Consider the following 18,270-nt stretch of genomic DNA (forward strand, 5'->3'; position numbering starts at 1 on the left):
TTTCTTTCTTTCAACACTCCCTTGTGTTTAGGTCTACAACCTTTCACAATTTTGTTAAAGTGTCTCTGACCAAGAACCCAAAGAAGAGGCCTACAGCTGAAAAACTGCTCACGGTATGAGCCTGTGCTTTTACCCAGCTGCACCTCTACTGCCATAGATTTTGTTACTGTGCTGTGCATTGGCCCGTTGTGCAGATACTGACTGAGGAAACCCAAAACCCCTATAGTGAATAATTTGGGTTGACATTATCATGTGCCACTACACTTCTGTATGTCGGATGTGGCTGAGGTGAAGTTTAAAACACCCTGGTGTTCATACTCTCTGCAGTAGTCGCCTGTACAGCTGTTTTGTACTGAGATTTTTGTGTTTTGCATAGTGCCATCATTTTCTAATGTTTTTGTTTGTCTTTGTGCTTGTTTGTGTGTAGCATATGTTTGTGGCTCAGTCAGGTTTGAGTCGCAGACTTGCAGTTGAGCTGCTGGAAAAGATGAATAACCCAGACAACCCGCCTCTCTATATCGAAAAAGACGAGGATGACCTGGAGGTAATACACAGTGTCCAATATGCAAGAGTGATAGTAAAACTGATATGTAGACATCCTGAAACTGTTCGGTAGCTTGTTTCAGTCAGTGACGTCTCTGTGTGACATGCTGTAACACAACCAGTGCTGTAAAAGATGTTTTATACTGTCCTACACACACGCCCTGCTTTTCTTACACAGTAGAACACTGTTCCTTTATTCTACCGTGCAGTATTGTAGCATTAACACGTCTAACTGCAGTCTCTTTTTCACTCTCTAGCCACCGCATCCCCCGCACACCATCCGTTCAGCCCCAAACAAGGATGCTCGAGCTGGAAAAACTCGTTCTGAGATTGACTGTAAGTGAGCACCTGTGGAATCACATTGCCCCAAAGTCACAACACAGTTGGGCTTTACATAGCATTATCTCATTAGTGAGAGAAATCATTTTTATTATTTAGCAGTGTGATAATTTATAGAAAACTACAAACTTTACTAATTTGCTTAATACTAAAGAAATTTCTTTGAGTCAGGGGAGTTGCCTGCCTTATACCCGTAGTCATCAACTGGAAAATTGGCAATCCAGTCCAAGAGGCTCAAACAATCACTATAGCAATAACGATCAACATACAAAAATAAGGCATAACCTCTGGTGTAAAATGGGCTTAATCTGCAAATCTGAGGTACCCGATATGAATCGATTGCAGATTAAGACTTTTACATACAAGTTTTGTTTTTGTAATTTCTCTTTTGTCATTTGAGCATCATATCTGAGTGCTATTTATGCACAATAATCTTTCTTACACTGACATTTAGTTCATATTTATATTAATCTTACACTTCTTGCATATTATGAGATACAACACAATTTTTTTTTTCAGTTTTAAAGCTGCAGGAGCCACCTTTCCAGACAGTCGGGTGATTTAAATCATCCGACTTGATAACAATCTCAGTACTTGGAATCTCTCCACAATTTTTGATATTATGGTCAATCACCCCAAGCCTAAATAATATGCATTTTTGTTGAAAATCTCTGCCTTTGCAGTGTTCCTTCAAAGCTCCCTCTTTGTTGTTTTTTTTGCCCTTCTCTCTGTCACTGAGTTGCCATTTCAGTCTTGTAATGAATGATTAAACACAGTAATATACATGTGACTTATAGGATCGAGATAATCTTTATAGTTTTGGCTTCATTATTTGAATTGGGGTATATCTGCCTGCCATTACCTAGTTTTACTCTAGTCCTTTAAAAGTGAAATGATGCATTAAATTTACAGTGGATACTACATGTTGTGTCACAACACCTTCTTTCATAATGCAGGCTGTTAACCAGGAGTATGAAAATGAATATCCTTGTGATATTTTTTTTTTTGGTTGGGAAGGTGTGTCTTGGAAATTACTGACTGCCTCGCCACTGTTGAAATGCACATAGGTCAGACGCAGGGGACAAACACAGAACCAAGTGATCATATGTCACAAATAAAGAACATAGGGACACACCCAGTGTTCCCGGGATAGACTCCGGATCCGCTGCAACCCTGACCAGGATATAGTAAAAGTGGCTGTTTGGGATTTATTTGTCTTTGGAGGCAACAAAATATTGGCATTTAAATAAATTCGATGTTTGACATATCGGAGATCACCTCATAGGAATTTATACACTGGCACATATTACACCTTATCTTGGTTGTTTTTTCTTGGCCCTGAGATGATTATTTGGGTGAAGTTGGGGGTTTTTATTTTTTTGTTTTGTTTTTTGGCAGTAAGCAACTGCAAACACCCCAACTGAAATTTGCACACAGTCTCTGAGGGGTGTCGACTGTGACTTAGAGTGGTCTATCTAGCTGGTGTGTACGTATTAGAGTGATCTTGAATAACGAATAAAGCCGTGCTGCACCCTGAGTTTCATTTCATCTTTGTGTGCGCGCATGCATTAATTTCACTTTTGCATGTTTTCTTTTGATTTTATTTCTGGAATCATTTGCACATACTTATTTAAAGAGTATGTATGATTTTCTCATGTGGCTCACAAGGTTGTGGGCTTGACCACACACTCAAACAGCTGCTGCTGCACAAGGGTGAGTGTGAGAATGACTCTGGCCCAGGTAATTTGTGGGAGGGAGAGAGTAAATGGTGTCCTATGTGCACAGTACATGGTGTGTGTTGGTCTTGATGCGTATATAAAATCTGCAATCTAAAATAAGTATGATAATGGCTGATGTGTATTTCTGTTTTGTTGGTCTGTTTTGCACACCGTATTAGTGGTTGTTTTTTTGTTTGTTTGGTTTTTTTTTTTTGGGGGGGGGTGTCCAAGTGTGCATGTTATCATACCAAGTGATGTAGAATTTTACATTTGAAAGTAACTGTTCCAAAAGCAGAAACCATTATTATTTTAAAGAGGCTGATCTAACAGTGTTCTAGTTGAAAACTCTTGGCCAGATCTGTAGAACCTGTTGGAGCTTCTGCTGTAAAAACCTCTTCTGCTTTATTGCTGCAAAGTTTCTGTCTCACATCCTCTGAGACACAATCATACAGCCCAGATGTCATTACTGATAGTCGCACGTTATCCATGCAGTCAATCAGGTATGCCATTGTCATCACTTTATCAAGTTTTTACTAACTATTATTTTAAAACGAGCCCCTATTTAAAAAAATATATATTTTAAAATGTAGTTTATTTGCTGTGCAAGCTGTATGCTGCTAACACGGCTATCTAGCCAAAAGTTAAATGCAAACAGACGCACTACTTTGAATATCTAAATTGACCGTTATTATATTTGGATTTTCTCAAGTTCTGATATCTTGTTTCTGTGTTTTGTCCATCGCTGTGCATGTGTGGGTGTCTCTGAGTGCGCTTAGAGTACAGCCAGTCTTCAGCCATAAATGGTTATGTAGAAAGTGTTTCTGACGCACTTGACTCGTGTTTTGTCACTGTAGAACATCGTGCTGACTGTCTATCATGGATACCAAGGGAAGTTCATTTGAACTTTTTTTTTCCCCCCTGGTGGGGAGCGAGTGCAATGTCTGCATGCCTCCAGAAGAAAGAGACCAGATGTAAACCTGGCCAGCCACCAGCTCTCAAGAGTGCCAACAGCAGAAGTTTTAAGGAATATAAGCACTCTGCTATTTTGTTTTTTTGAGTTGAGCTGGGCTATATTTGGTAGAAGTGAAGTCACTGCTACCAAAGTTAAAATTAGCTTTAACAATCTTGCATCAGCTTCTGGGTACACTGGTTTGGTGGTTAGCATGTTTGTCTCACACCTCTGGGGTTGGGGGTTCAAATCCCACCCGTTCCCTGTGTGGTGAGTTTGCATGTTCTCCCTGTGCTTTTTCCTCTGGGTACTCTGTGTTTTCTCCCCCAGTCCAAAGACAACTTGTCAGTAGTGTGTGATTGTGCTCTGCGATGGGTTGGCACCCTGTCTAGGGTGTCCCCCACCAAGTTCACCTGGATGGGCTCTAGGCTTCCTTGGGGTATGGAAAACGGATGAACGGACATCAGCTTCCCTTTTACCCCAATCCCAGGAATTAAAGAGACTTCTTTCTTGTTCACTTTGCATATTTGTGCCTGAACTTAAGCAAAACTGCATCTAGTTAAAAAAACATCTTTAACCTTTTCACATACACTATTTTTGTATAGTAGTTTGTATGTGGTAATGTGTTTGGTGACCCATTTAATAATATTCATTAGCGTTTTACGCATTTGTATGATAATCTCCCAAAGTTATCCTCAGACAAATACAACAAGGTTAATCTTGCCAAGCTTCCCTTGCTGCTCCTTGATTAGCTTTACTATCCTCTTATTTGCCACTATCATCCATTTTTTTAAATCAGGCGCATGACGTGCTCTCTATTGTTTTTTAAACTAGCTGAGGGGTAAGTAGCAGTGGTATGTATCCAAAGTGCAGTGTTTTACATTATTCTACCTTGTTTCCTAAATATAGTGCTAAAAGAATAATGTATAAAATACAACACACCATCCCATGACTTCTTTTTGACTCTGTCATGCCTACATGCCTTTTTAATACTAGCACAGTTTGAGTTATTTGCATTGCCAGGGAGATGTCACTGTCAATCAGTATGCAATCCAACATGCCCACATGGTGCAGATCAAGCAGAAAAGGTCTTGTGATAATTGTGAATCATGGCATTGTGAACGTTTCTTAATCCAGTATGTGTTTCTGCTGTGTTGTAGTTAATAAGCTGCGATTTGAGCCTCCACTCAAGAAGGAAACCGAAGCAAGCTCTGAAATGGTGAGGACTTCAACACTGTAGAATTTTATTCAGTCTCGGCTCACCCAGACACTAGAGCTGGAATACTAGAACTTCTAACTAGAAGTTGCAGTGCAACCAAACTGATTACTAGTACGCAGTTGTACACAGTTTTGTCAAAAATGCCAGTCTAAACATAACCCAGCCTACTGTGTGATTTGCGAGGATTAATGATGCAATAATATGATGTCGCTCTCCACAGGATGTGACCAGAGAGAATGATTTCTCCTCTCAGTGGAGCCCATTTGCTGATGGAGGAATCTCCTCCAGGTAACTATAGAAACAATCGGAACGGAGACCATAAACAAACCAGCCTCCCGGCAGGTGGCCTCCTATCACTACTTAATAACGGAGCCACTGTCTGAAATCTTTCTCTTGTAAATCACAAAGCTCTGTGTGTGTGTGTGTGTGTGTGTATGCACACTAACCTGCCCCGTTTGTGTGTCTGAGCTTTTGCTGCCTGCTTGCTCTTACTCCCTTTGTGTTGAACGTCTCTGTTCATTTCTTGTGTTCCTTTGTTTTTCTTGCTCCCATTCATCTTTCCACTCAAGGAGCCTCCTGAAAAGTGTGGAGGACGAGTTGTTCATACGGTAAAACAAGAAGTGTGTGTATTTGTACCCGTACTTTTTCGGAACCTGTTTGTGCATCTTCTTACTGCTGCATTTGCTTGTTCATCCTGTAACTGTTTTTTTTTTTTTTGCACTTCTGCAAGCATTTTTTTGTGTGTTTCTTGTATGAATTATTCCCCTCTGAAATTATTGGAACAGCAATGCCAGTTCTTCTGTTTTTGCTATATACTGAAGACATTCTGGTTTGAGAGGGGGAAAAATGTCATGATAGATTTTTTTTGTTACCCCCAAAGTTATTATATTTATTATTAAGTTCTTGTATTAGCCCATTTGAATGGTTGGTCATTGGAAAGGATTTAGTGTAGACTTCAGTAAATCAAAAACAAGTCAGCCTGTAATTGTCTACTTTAATCTAATAGTAGTTTCTTATAGAAGTCTGTTCTGTGAATGGAAGGTTTTTAAATAAACCTACTATGGTCCCAATACGTAACTAATACGTTATTGTACACAGTTAAATAAAAAGCCTAATTTTTTGTGTAATTGGATCATGTTCATAAAAGAAATACATGGCTCATATGACTTAGTCTCTGAAATGCTGTTTGGGGTTACCTTGGGAAATAAAATCTGTTATATTTAATGCAACTTTGATTAAATTCAGATGGAAATGAAGGGTTCCTTTTTTTCTTTTCTTTTTTTTTTAATACTGCATTTGAGTTACTGTCTGGAAAATACAATAAGTGCCATGATTAACAAACAAGTTTCCTCTCTGTCTTCATTTCTTTTCTTTTTTTTTTTTCTTTCTTTTATTTTGCTGCTCCCCTCTGTCCTAACTTTACCCTAGCGGACATATGACTCCACTAGAGGATGCCTTTGAGGATGTAGAGATGTAAGTTTCCCGTTTCCTATAGGCTCACTTTAAAGAATACTCATGGATGTAATGTAATCTTAGATTGAATGCATACAAGTTCTTTCTCAAATGTGAGTTAAAATTTTATATGTAGTTATATAACACTTTGGAAAGAATTAAGCCAATGTACAGCATACACATATCTCACAAGTCCAAACAACTGCTGACCCTCAACACCCACGTCAATGCTCTCTCTTTCACATACACTTTTCCAGATCCACACTAAAACATGGTGTGCCTCCACCTCTTCCCCCTAAGGTAAGTTTCTTGTCTCTGCATGCGCGCACACGCACACAACCGGTCAAAAGTTTAGACACACTCATTCTTTATTTATATATTTTTCCATTCTTTAAAATAATAATAAGGTCATAAACTCTGGAATAATGCAAATGGAACTATGTGAATTATGTTGTGATTAAAAAAAATCCAAAATAAATCAAAATAATTTTAGTATCTTCAAAGTAGATACCCTTTTTGCCTAGAATTTTCAGAAATGTATTATTGGCTTTTTCTCAACCAATTTCTTGAGGAATCGGATGCTTTTTAAACAGTATTAGAAGAGTTCCCACCTATGCTGGACACTTACTGGCTGCTTTTTGGAATATTTCACTACTCATCCATTTAAAAAAAAAAAAAAAAAATTTTTGTTAAATGAAATTTTAGTTTTCTAATGAAAGAAATGAATATGTTGGCACAAAAATGTCTAGAACACTGATTTCAAACATTTAATCATACACCTTAAGATCAGAAGGTTTTTAAGCTCATGAGAAACATTTCAGTCAAGTGTCTCCAAACTGACTGTGTGTGTGTGTGTGTGTGTGTAAAATAGTAGTGAAAGTGTTCTTTCTGTTCACAAGTCTATCAGTATTATATCTGCATTATCCTTTCCATGCTAGCCACATCCTTTCAGCTCATTTGATGAAGTGGGTTTAAGTGATGCCTCTTCGACAATTAAGCGGTTCCCAGGCTCAGATAATGGCCTGGTCCAAGGGCCACGCAGGCAGAGCACACCGGAGAGAGGCAACAGGATCGAACAGATGCAGCATGACCTCTCCGCTAGTGTGAGCAGCCCTGGACTGTTATCAAGCTCCACAGAACATGGTACTTTTATACATGCATATGAGCTCTGATTTTAAATGTGCATTACCAAGTTAACAGCCTTACCCAGCACCTGACCATCTACATGCCATTATTCAAAACTTTTTTTCCCTTCACCTAACTAGTGGGGTTTTTTTTCCTGCATTCTGTCTGCACTGCACTTGCCATTTCTCCTTGTGAGACACTCATTTTAATATCCTGTTCTTTGGACCCTAGAACTGTAATGGTCTCTTTGTTCTTTTTTTTTTCCTTCTAAACATCCTCTCCCTTTTGTTTGCTTGTCTTTTCCAAGCATCTGTTCATTCCAAACCAGGAGGTAAGACATTGCAGCACCACCACTGTCTGTTTGCTTCACTTTATCCGTTGCATTTCCATTCCTCCTTTCCTTACATAACTGCCCCCCCCCCCCCCTTTAAGAATACCTTCATATTCTTTCTCTCCCTTTCGTCTCAATAGGCGAGGATTCTGAGGACACCCTAAATGGAGATGCTCCTAGATCACCTCCTGGTCAGGCACAAAAGAAGGAGAAGAAAGAATTCCCTGTGAGTGTGTGTATATGTAGGGCAAATAGAGGGAGTAAAAGTGTTGGTCAGTTGCTCCACAGATCCATCCATATTTACATTCACATTTATTTGTTTAGCAGAGGTTCTTAATCAGCACGATTGAAAGCATCTAGTCAATAATGCAGGGAATCACATCCAGACAAGAGACATATGCTAGTTTGTACAAATGTTAGAGTATTCTACGTAGTAAGAAAAGACTGGTGCAGACAAGCTAAGTGCATACACAATACAAAAGTTAACAAGATGACAATTTCAAAACTTGGTGCATAAATGACAAAAAAATAATAGGTAATATAAAAGGCAGTTGCTGCAAGGTAAATGCTGAGAGCGTAAGATGTTCTTCCAGATACTGTCTAATGTGGAAGGTCTATACACTATAGACAAATTGCTTAGTCCACCAGTGACCAGCCAGGGTGCTGAAGTAGGAATATCTTGCTTTATGAGCACAATAATACCTCAGAGAGAGGGAGAGAGACGATGCGAGAGACAGACATGCGAAGCTCCCTGAAGTGGAAGACCAGAGTTGACCTGCAGCTGTCTAGTTGTGAACTAGGGTGTGCATTGCAGTGCTGGTTGATGCACGCAATGCCAAGATAACATTTCTGTTACAGGAAGCCATTCGATTGTCCTCAGTAGGGACATCACATGAAAGTGCTTTGGGAAGTTATAAACCAGTTGGGCGGCTACAGTGTGAATGCATTGTAGAGAAAATGTGAAGAAAGACCAGCAAGAAGTGAAAGGAGCAGTAGTCAAGTATAGTAATGACTAGGATTTTTATAAGCAGTTGAGCAGAATCTGATGTTATAAAGAAATCTGCAGAATCTGGTGTTGACAAAGTTTAAATCGGTCATCTGAAATCACACCGGTATTTTTAGCTGCACATGTCGAATGGACCATGAGGGTGTTGACGGTAATTAACATGTCCAGCTGGGTTCTTTGCTGGTAGATGTGTCAAGGAGTATTCATCTGGGAAGACATCAGAAAGTCATTCCAAATGTTTCTGAATCGTACAAGGGGAGAGAGGTTGCAAGTAAGCAGTATTGGCAGATAACACATTAACAAATAGTAAAATAGATCAAAGTTGCTATTAATGAAACAAGGTTATTCCACAACACTGACTAGTGTTAAGGCAGTTACTATTAAAATGTACTACTGACTTCATTTGTATAGCTGTATTGATTTAGTAATGTAAATAGAAAATGTTTGACACTAGAGTTAACACAACACTACTTTACAAAAGTCTGTTATATTGTCTGCTTTCAGAAGCCAGTGATTAATGGCCTTCCACCCACCCCTAAAGTGCTGGTGAGTGCTCATTTCCTTTTTCTTAGCCTTCCTCCTGATCAGGTGAGGGAAGTCTTCTTGCAGTGCACATATAAAGCTGATTTTTCTTTTTTTTCTTCAAAGTATATTTTGGTGTATTTTCAGAAAAAGCATGGGTGGGGAAACTGTATAGCTACTGCAGTGCTATCTTGGATATCCTAAAATCTGTTTTGCATTGAAAATTTTGTTTATTTCCAAGCGCAAACACAATTGCAGCAGACACTGAGTCTAAATCAATACTGATGTGAATTGTTTTAATCTATTCTAGATGGCTTCATTTTGGTATTCCAGCTGGCATTAGTATTGTATTCCTACTATGCCCTTTAAAGTAAACTTTGTGAATTCCTGTGTACATTTACCGTGTCTCTGTCTGCATTTAGATGGGAGCATGTTTTTCTAAAGTGTTTGATGGCTGTCCTCTAAAAATCAACTGTGCCACTTCATGGATTCACCCAGATACCAAAGGTAGCTGCCTCAGAGTCATCCTGTTTGCGAGGGTGTGCGTGAAACATTTGGTTCTTATACCTGTAATGTTTGCCTGTGTTGCAGATCAGTACTTGATCTTTGGGACAGAGGATGGCATCTACACATTGAACCTGAATGAGTTACATGAGGCCACCATGGAGCAGGTATTTGCTGACCTCTGATCTTTTCCCTCTAGAATCTTCCATTAAGGACATGGTGTGTTTCACTGTGTCTGTAGCCTGATCCATGTTGTGTGAGAGATTACTCTGTGTAACAGAGTATAAAACACTATTTCAGCATTCAGTATTTATGCATGCTGATTATGTTTCAGCTGTTTCCGCGGAGATGTACCTGGCTCTATGTCATAAATAATAACCTCATGTCATTGTCAGGTAAGTGTCTCAAATACACTGCAAATAAACGTTTGGATACTAATCTACCAGCCATGTCTGTCTTTTATTCAGTGTTTATGAATGTTTGTTTTGCGTGTGTGTAGGTAGGTGTGAGTTTTATAGCAAAGTCAGAGTTCAGTTTGCATTTTGATTTGGTGGAAAACAGTCAATTATTTCAAAGCATTTCAGTAAAAAAAAAAAAAAAAAAAAAAAAATTACCAAATGTGGCAAAACTGCAGTTTAGTCAAAATTAGTTGTGCAAAATGTTTCCCTAATGACAAATGTAATCAATGAGCCAAGACATGTTTGGTGCCATTTACACAAGTTTTAGCACTTGCCTCAAAGGTTATAAGGTCATAAAATACCCCAGCACAGCTGATTAAATCTGGTTGGATCTGATTCAGGGTGGATATAAAGGCCCACAATAGTAGTGAGCCTCTGCCACTTTGTTACAAATACATTAGATAAACCATTCAGGATGAAAACTATTCAGGGCACTAAAGTTTCCATTAAGTCAGCAGATCCATAATCCTTCGTCTAGTGTCAAAGTCTGAGCTCTTATTTTATTCATATTCTTTAATGAGAAAACAGCTGCTAATTCTAGCTTTAGACTTGTGAAATTCAAATCAGCAGTTTCTGAAATACTCAAACCAGCTCATCTGGTACCAGCAGCCATGCCACGATTAAAGTCACAGGGATGTTTGATGTTAACATTAACTGAAGCTCTTGATCCGCATTATTTTGTTCATTATGTTGCTGCCACATGAATGGCTGATTTTTATATCACTGCATAAATGAGCAGGTGTACATGTGCACCTATTAAAATGGACAGAGTGTACAGGTACTGGATTTTTGATTTCCATGGGCTGTAAGCCGTAATAATCAAGATTAAAACAAAAAAGGGCTTGAAATTTCACTATGTGCAATGAATCTAGAATATATTATAGTTCCACTTTTTTAATTGAGTTACTGGAAAAAATGAACGTTTTCTTGATATTCAAATTTTGAGATGTACCCATATGTATAGAGCAATATTATCATTTGAATTTGTTCTATACAATTTGGATATCCTAAAGCCACACCGACATTTCATGGTTGTGGGAAGTGATACCAAGCTACATGATGAGAAGCAAAACAATTCCTATCTTAAGCTGACTATTACTGTTTTTTTGTTGTTGTGTTTTTTTTTTGTTTGTTTGTTTGTTTTTTTTTTACACAGTGCATCATAATTTTTATAGATCCATTTTTATAGATGCTGCTCATACACTGTCAAAAGCCACCAAGGCCAGTCTAGTTGAAATACAGGTTGAGACAAGTGTGGGATTTAGGCGTGCAATGGGCACTAGGCATTACATTAGCCTCATAGCTTTAGTGTTCATTCTGAAGAAGCATGTTTTGGACACAAACCTGTCTTGGCTGAAGAATGACATTTGCAGTAAGGGCAGAATTATCAATTTCAATTATAACTATAAATGCAAGTGTAAAATATAGGCAGACCCAAGAAATTGCTAAAATTGCAGTACTAAATTAAAAGTAAATTACAATAAATGTGTATAATCTCATTGGGTCAAGATATTTTCTAGGACAAAAATCAAAAATCAGGGCCCATAAGGGGCCCTTCGTGGTTATATATATTTAGAATTTAAACTCAAGTCAAGCCTCATCATATTCCTACTGTCAGTCTGTCCTCTACAGTTCATAAGGTCACTGTATAATAAACATGCTTTTTGCTTTTGTCGTACTCATTCAGTGTATAGTAGCTACATGATTTACTTTCTTTCTCTTTCCTCTTTTGCACTGTCTCTTCTGTCCTCTCTGATCATGGCTGATCTCACTCCCTGCTGACTGCTTTAACGTCTAAATCACCATAATCAGAAGGTAAAGGCACTCTTACACACTTGCACATACCAAGCATACCATCATTTTCCTCACTGTGCATATATTCATGCCTATCTGATATCACTTTTTTCTCTCTCTCTTTTAATTGTTTCCTTTTAAGCCATGTTGTAGATCTGCATCACTGTGCTTATCTTAGCTTGCAATCATTGTTGCTGACACCAGACAAGTCCAGAGACAAGGCTAAATTGTTTGGTTGTGTTGCCTCTTTGCCACTTGTCGTTGTTGTAAAACATTATAATCTGTGTTTAACGTGTCAATACCATTCTGCCTCAGGGAAAACCTTCCAGCTGTATTCTCACAATCTAATTGGCCTGTTTGAGCAGCTCAAAAAACCTGGACTTGCTGCACAGTTCCAAACTCACAGGTTCCCTGAAAGGATACTGCCCAGGTACACAAGCTAGTCTCTTGCTGCAATTGCTTTTCTACCAGCACAAAAATCTTGTCTAATGTAGTTTCTTACTCTTATCAGAAAGTAATCATTTCTAGCAGTTGTAAGAAGCAACATCTCAGTTTTAAAAAGCAATGTCTCTGATTCATTTTTATTTTTAGTTACAAACTATTTATTTATTTATTTTAAGTGACCCATGTGTAATCTAGTTAGGGTGTAAATCCTAAATGGTTTTCTATTCACGGTGTTTGGTACAATATAATATAATAGTGCCCTTAAACATTGTGTAGAACAGCATTTGAGACAAATACATTTCTCCTTTTGTCATCTGGTTTGGATTCAAATTTCTCAGTATATTCAGTCAACATTAAAGTATTGTCAATCTTGAGTTTTCATGTGTACGCTGCCATTAAAGCCCAACGTGTCTCATGCTTAGTTCACTCTATCGGGGGGTAGGGGGGTCACAGAGCCATACACATTTTAACATCAAATCAGATGTACCTCGTTTCTTTTCAAAATCATTTACATTTTATTTAGTATCATTTAATGTTTACAAGATGGGAAAGCGACAAACGCAATCAGTCAGTATACGGATAGACCTGGGTTCACTTTTGCTTCCGAGCCATACCGTTCGGTGGAGAAGTGTTCGCATGGCCTTGGGTTGAACCCATAGCTACTGTAAGCTCAACTTACAACTACCTTAATTGAACCCAATGTTACCTTCCTAACCTATGACTTCAGCTTTGTATAGTACCACCTAGTCGTACAACACAGCACACACAAACACCTGCCTATTTACTGACATGGCACTCTGCATTCTCTTAATGTGATATAGCTCAAGTACTTTCCTAAGTGTATTATTCCACAGGTGAATAACTGGATCCATTAAGTGTTGTCCTTGAGTGTCTGTCTTTGGTCTAGGTCTAGAAGTAATGTAACTTTTTGGACTGGAATGGTTATAATCTTTTGTATAAATACAAAAAAGTACAAATATTACATGTAAATAAATAATTATCAAAAGGCATTTCTTTTTTTTTCTGTGCTATAGTGCTTACACGGGTTTTCGACAGCCATTATGTTAAACACTTTGTAATCATATGTAGTGGATAAGAAGCCACTTGGGATTACAGCCTAACAGGGTGACTTTTGAAGAAGACAGGATAATGGTGGTGGCTTTTACATGGATCTTAAATAGTATAAAAAATATCACCTTTAGCTATATAACAACAAAACATGTCCGAGTTTTAAAAAAGCTGGACCATTAATGTGTACCAAGCAGTATTATGTCTGTGATTTTCTTTAGTTAAAATAATTAATTTTTGATGGTCTGTGATAGTCTACTAATGTTTGCTCTTTTTTAAAAAAAAAAATATAAAATTATAGGTTCAATAGCAGTTAAACGCATAATCAAAATGTCAATGATCTATAATGATGTCCATGTTGTTGCAGTTTAGATTGTCATCATAAGTTAATTATGCTTATTTGTTACTGTGTTTTGTTTAACAGGAGATTTGCCCTGACCACCAAAATCCCTGATACAAAGGGCTGTCACAAGTGCTGCATCGGTGAGCAACATGGGCAAATTTGTTTTCCTCTAGTGCTTACTCCTGTTAGTCAGAGTAGCCAGATAAGTTATTGTAACAGTGCTAAACTGACATGACTTGATCAAAAGTATTTGATTTTTGAAAGCTGGTAGCTGCTTGTACATGGTTATTGTAGCTGTAGCACAGATGCAACATAGTTTACAACCAGCTCTCTCTCTCTCTCTCTCTCTCTCTCTCTCTCTCTCTCGCTCAGTGCGTAATCCATACACTGGTTTTAAATACCTGTGTGGAGCACTGCAGTATGGCATCGTTTTGTTACAGTGGTACGAACCTATGCAGAGATTCATGCTAATAAAGGTTAGTAACAAACAGAAAATTGCTTTTGGTGCTTACAAACATTAGGAGACTATATCTGCAGTTTTACTAAACTCTCCTGTCTCCATTGTCCTCCCTGCTGCAGCACTTCGATTTCCCGCTGCCGAATCCTCTGCGTGTGTTTGAAATGTTGGTGGTGCCAGAGCAGGAGTACCCTCTTGTATGTGTAGCTGTCAGTCAGGGAACCGAGCCCAGCCAGGTTGTTCGTTTTGAAACCATCAACCTCAACTCCTGTTCCTCCTGGTTTACCGATATTGGCTCAGGTACCCATTCACTCCTATACAAAAATTCTTTAAAATTTTGCATGTATGTAAAATGAATAAATTGTTTAGTATGTATTCATACAGTGGCAAGAAAAAGTATGTGAACCTTTTGGAATTTCATGGTTTTCTGAATAAATTTGTCATAAAATGTGATCTGATCTTCATCTAAGTTAAGGGTATTGACAAATATAATGTGTCTAAAATAATAATAACAAAAAAATTCTGATCCCTCATGTGTTTATTGAGAACAACCAAAAAAACCTCAGTGCTTGTGGAAAAAGTATGTGAACCCTTGAGTTAATGACCTCAAAAAAGCTCATTGGAGTCTTGTTAAGAAAATGAGTTTGGAGGTGTGGACTACAGCTACTTTGACTGATAAAAACCCCTCAAACTTCTGGAGTTTGCTCTGCACAAGAAGCACACGCTTATGTAAGCCATGCCTTGCCAAAAAGAGCGTTCGGAGGATCTACGATCAAGAATTGTTGATTTACATAAAGCTGGCAAGGGTTACAAAGTGATTTCAAAGACTCTAGAAATTCACCAGTCTACAGTTAGGCAAACATTCTACAAATGGAGACACTTTGGGACTGTTGCTACTCTACCAAGAAGTGGGCACCCAGTCAGAATGACACGAAGAGCACAACGAAGACTCATCAATGAGGTAAAGAAACAACCCCGAATGACAGTCAGTTCCAATGATGCCTTCAAATCTAACATCTCTGTTCATGAGTGTACAATAAGTAAAACGTTGAACAAGCAGGGTATCTACGGCAGGACGCCACGAAGGAAGCCACTGCTTACTGAAAAGAACATTGCTGCACGCCTGAAGTTTGCAAAAGAGCACATTGACACTCCACAGCGGTATTGGCAAAATGTTTTATGGACTGATGAAACTAAGATTAACTATTTGGAAAAACCACACAGCACTACATCTGGTGTAGAAAGGGCACGGCATATCATCATGAAAACATCATCCCAACCGTAAAGTATAGTGGAGGAAACCTCATGATTTGGGCCTGCTTTGCTACATCAGGGCCTGGCCAGCTTGCAATGATTGAGGGGAAGATGAATTCCCAAGTATATCAGACAATTCTTCAGGATAATGTGAGAATATCTGTACGTCAGCTGAAACTGTGCAGAAGTTGGGTGATGTGACAGGACAACGACCCAAAACACTGGAGCAAGTCCACAGCAGAATGGCTTCAGAAAAACAAAATCTGCCTTTTGGAGTGGCCAAGTCAGAGCCCAGACCTCAACCCAATAGAGATGCTATGTAATGACTTGAAGAGAGCCATATGTATGAGAATATGACAGAGCTAAAGCAGTTCTGCCAGGAAGAATGGGCTAAAATTCCTCCTGAACGATGTGCAGGTCTGATCCACAGCTACAGGAAGCGCTTGGTTGAGGTTATTGCTGCCAAGGTGGGGTCAAACAGTTATTAATTGTAAGGGTTCATTTACTTTTTCCACTGCCATTTTGAATGTTGAATGAGTATGTTCAATAAAGACATGAGGGATCAGATTTTTTTTTTGTATTATTATTTTAGACACATTATATTTGTCAATACCCTTGACTTAGATGATCAGATGACATTTTATGATATATTTATTCAGAAAACCATGAAAATCCAAAAGGTTCACATACTTTTTCTTGCCACTGTCTATTAACAAGGCCATAGTGCTATACTGTCTTTGTAATGCATAAATCATTGTATTTGAATATCCATAAATTACATAGAGTTGTTCAGACTCTTTGTCTTAAATCAGCATAGGACCTTCTGCCTTAAATCTTAAGAAATATAAGTTAATTGAAAGGAGTGAGACTATACACTTGAACACACACATTACATGCGTATGACTCCATGCTCTGTCGACTAGGAAGCGGCTTATACTTCCAGTTAGTAAAAAAAGCTAGCATTTTATTTGAGACGATACTACCTTTCTTAAATTCATACACTAGATGGTAGAGTACGCAGTGCATAGTGTAAGTGTATAGTACGTCATTTGGGACATAATTTTAAGTATTTACTCTCTGAAGTATGTTTTCGGAAGAGAAGTAACGTAGCGAGTAAACGCACCCCGTGCTGTGCGTAGACCAACTAATTGATAATGAGATTTGTTGACAACGATTTTCATAATCGATTATTATCGATTTAATTCATTAGTTGTTGCAGCTCTAGTTTGATTACACATTCATATGCATTCACAATATGAATCACTCTTTCTCTAACTTTCTAGTGGGGAATCATGTTGATGCAATTCATGTTACTCAGTTGGAGAGAGACACAGTGCTTGTCTGCCTCGACAGTGAGTATGACACCTTTTTAAGATCAGAAGTTCAAATAAAAAATGCTTGTGTAGATATATATTTCATTATGTTGTGTGTTCACCTACAGAAAATCTGAAGATAGTGAACCTGCAAGGAAGGCTAAAATCTAATAAGAAACTGTCTTCTGAACTCAGCTTTGACTTCTATATCGGCTCAGTGGGTAAGTGTGTTATCTAGGCATTTGTATCGTTTATTAACATGGTCATAAATGTGGTTGTAATGGTTGGTTGTGTGTGGTAGTGTGTCTTCAGGACAGTGTATTGGCTTTCTGGAAACATGGCATGCAGGGGAAGAGCTTCAAATCTAACGAGGTATGGTGAACAAAGAAAGCTATCGTTCATCCTGCTTATAGTGAATGCTAGGGGAGCACTTGCTACAAGCTTAACACATTGCTATGAGTTTTGCTTCAATCTGTTAGTCAAATCCTGTCCATCATTATTACACTGCTCCAAATCATCTAATTCAATCCATCTGCCAATTATTATGCAATTCTTATAATTAAGCTGCCACGCTAGAACAGGGGTTGCACTACAGTGGTGCTTGAAAGTTTGTGAATCCTTTAGAATTTTCTATATAGTTGCATAAATATGACCTAAAACTTCAGCAGATTTTCACACAAGTCTTAAAAGTAGACGAAGAGAACCCAATTAAATAAATGAGTGAAGAATATTATATTTGGTCATTTATTTATTGAGGAAAATTACCCAATATTACATTTCTGGGAGTAGCAGAAGTATGTGAACCACTAGGATTAGCAGTTAATTTGAAAGTGAAATTAGTCAGTTGTTTTCAATTAATGGGATGACAATCAGATGCGAGTGAGTGCCCTGTTTTATTTAAAGGAAAGGGATCTAGCAAAGTCTGCTCTTCACATGTTTGTAGAAGTGTACCATGGCACATACAAAGGAGATTTTTGAGGACCTCAGAAAAAGACTTTGTTGATGCTCATCAGGCTGGAAAAGGTTACAAAACCATCTCTAAAGAGTTTGGACTTTACCTGCAGTTTGCTAAAGCTCACGTGGACAAGCCAGAAGGTTAATGGAGAAATGTTTTGTGGATGGATGAGACCAAAATTGAACTTTTTGAGAAGGGTTATGTTTGGAGAAAGGAAAACACTGCAGTCCATCATAAGAACCTTATACCATCTGTGAAACATGCTGGTGGCAGTATCATGGTTTGGGCCTCTTTTGCCGTATCTGGGCCGGGACGTCTTGCCATCATTGATGGACCAATGAATTCTGAATTATACCAGCGAATTTTAAAGGAAAATGTTGGGACATCTGTCCATGAGCTGAATCTCAATAGAAAGTGTGTCATATAGAAAGACAATGACCTTGCAGGTCATGCAGAAAGCACAGAAGTCATTCTAC

At 38.3% G+C, this 18,270-nt stretch overlaps 1 protein-coding gene across 3 annotated transcripts in view; it reads left to right on the forward strand.

The window, feature by feature from the left end:
* Positions 1–18,270, forward strand: part of map4k5 (mitogen-activated protein kinase kinase kinase kinase 5) — a 51,500-nt gene that overhangs the window by 26,937 nt on the left and 6,293 nt on the right. Inside the window, exons 12-32 of one of the 3 annotated variants that reach the window (XM_053621640.1) lie at positions 32–113; positions 428–544; positions 801–879; positions 4,710–4,768; positions 4,989–5,056; positions 6,197–6,241; positions 6,478–6,520; positions 7,159–7,363; positions 7,817–7,902; positions 9,187–9,228; positions 9,627–9,711; positions 9,796–9,875; positions 10,043–10,103; positions 11,979–11,981; positions 12,276–12,390; positions 13,897–13,955; positions 14,188–14,291; positions 14,395–14,572; positions 16,810–16,878; positions 16,968–17,060; positions 17,141–17,211. In XM_053621640.1, the coding sequence (XP_053477615.1) occupies positions 32–113; positions 428–544; positions 801–879; positions 4,710–4,768; positions 4,989–5,056; positions 6,197–6,241; positions 6,478–6,520; positions 7,159–7,363; positions 7,817–7,902; positions 9,187–9,228; positions 9,627–9,711; positions 9,796–9,875; positions 10,043–10,103; positions 11,979–11,981; positions 12,276–12,390; positions 13,897–13,955; positions 14,188–14,291; positions 14,395–14,572; positions 16,810–16,878; positions 16,968–17,060; positions 17,141–17,211 (1,744 nt within the window). Of the gene's footprint in view, positions 1–31; positions 114–427; positions 545–800; positions 880–4,709; positions 4,769–4,988; positions 5,057–6,196; positions 6,242–6,477; positions 6,521–7,158; positions 7,364–7,816; positions 7,903–9,186; positions 9,229–9,626; positions 9,712–9,795; positions 9,876–10,042; positions 10,104–11,978; positions 12,391–13,896; positions 13,956–14,187; positions 14,292–14,394; positions 14,573–16,809; positions 16,879–16,967; positions 17,061–17,140; positions 17,212–18,270 lie in introns of all 3 variants that reach the window. The other 2 variants (XM_053621639.1, XM_053621641.1) reach the window with 2 other exon arrangements.

Source organism: Ictalurus furcatus, chromosome 3 (assembly GCF_023375685.1).
Source record: "Ictalurus furcatus strain D&B chromosome 3, Billie_1.0, whole genome shotgun sequence".
Classification (NCBI taxonomy): domain Eukaryota; kingdom Metazoa; phylum Chordata; class Actinopteri; order Siluriformes; family Ictaluridae; genus Ictalurus; species Ictalurus furcatus.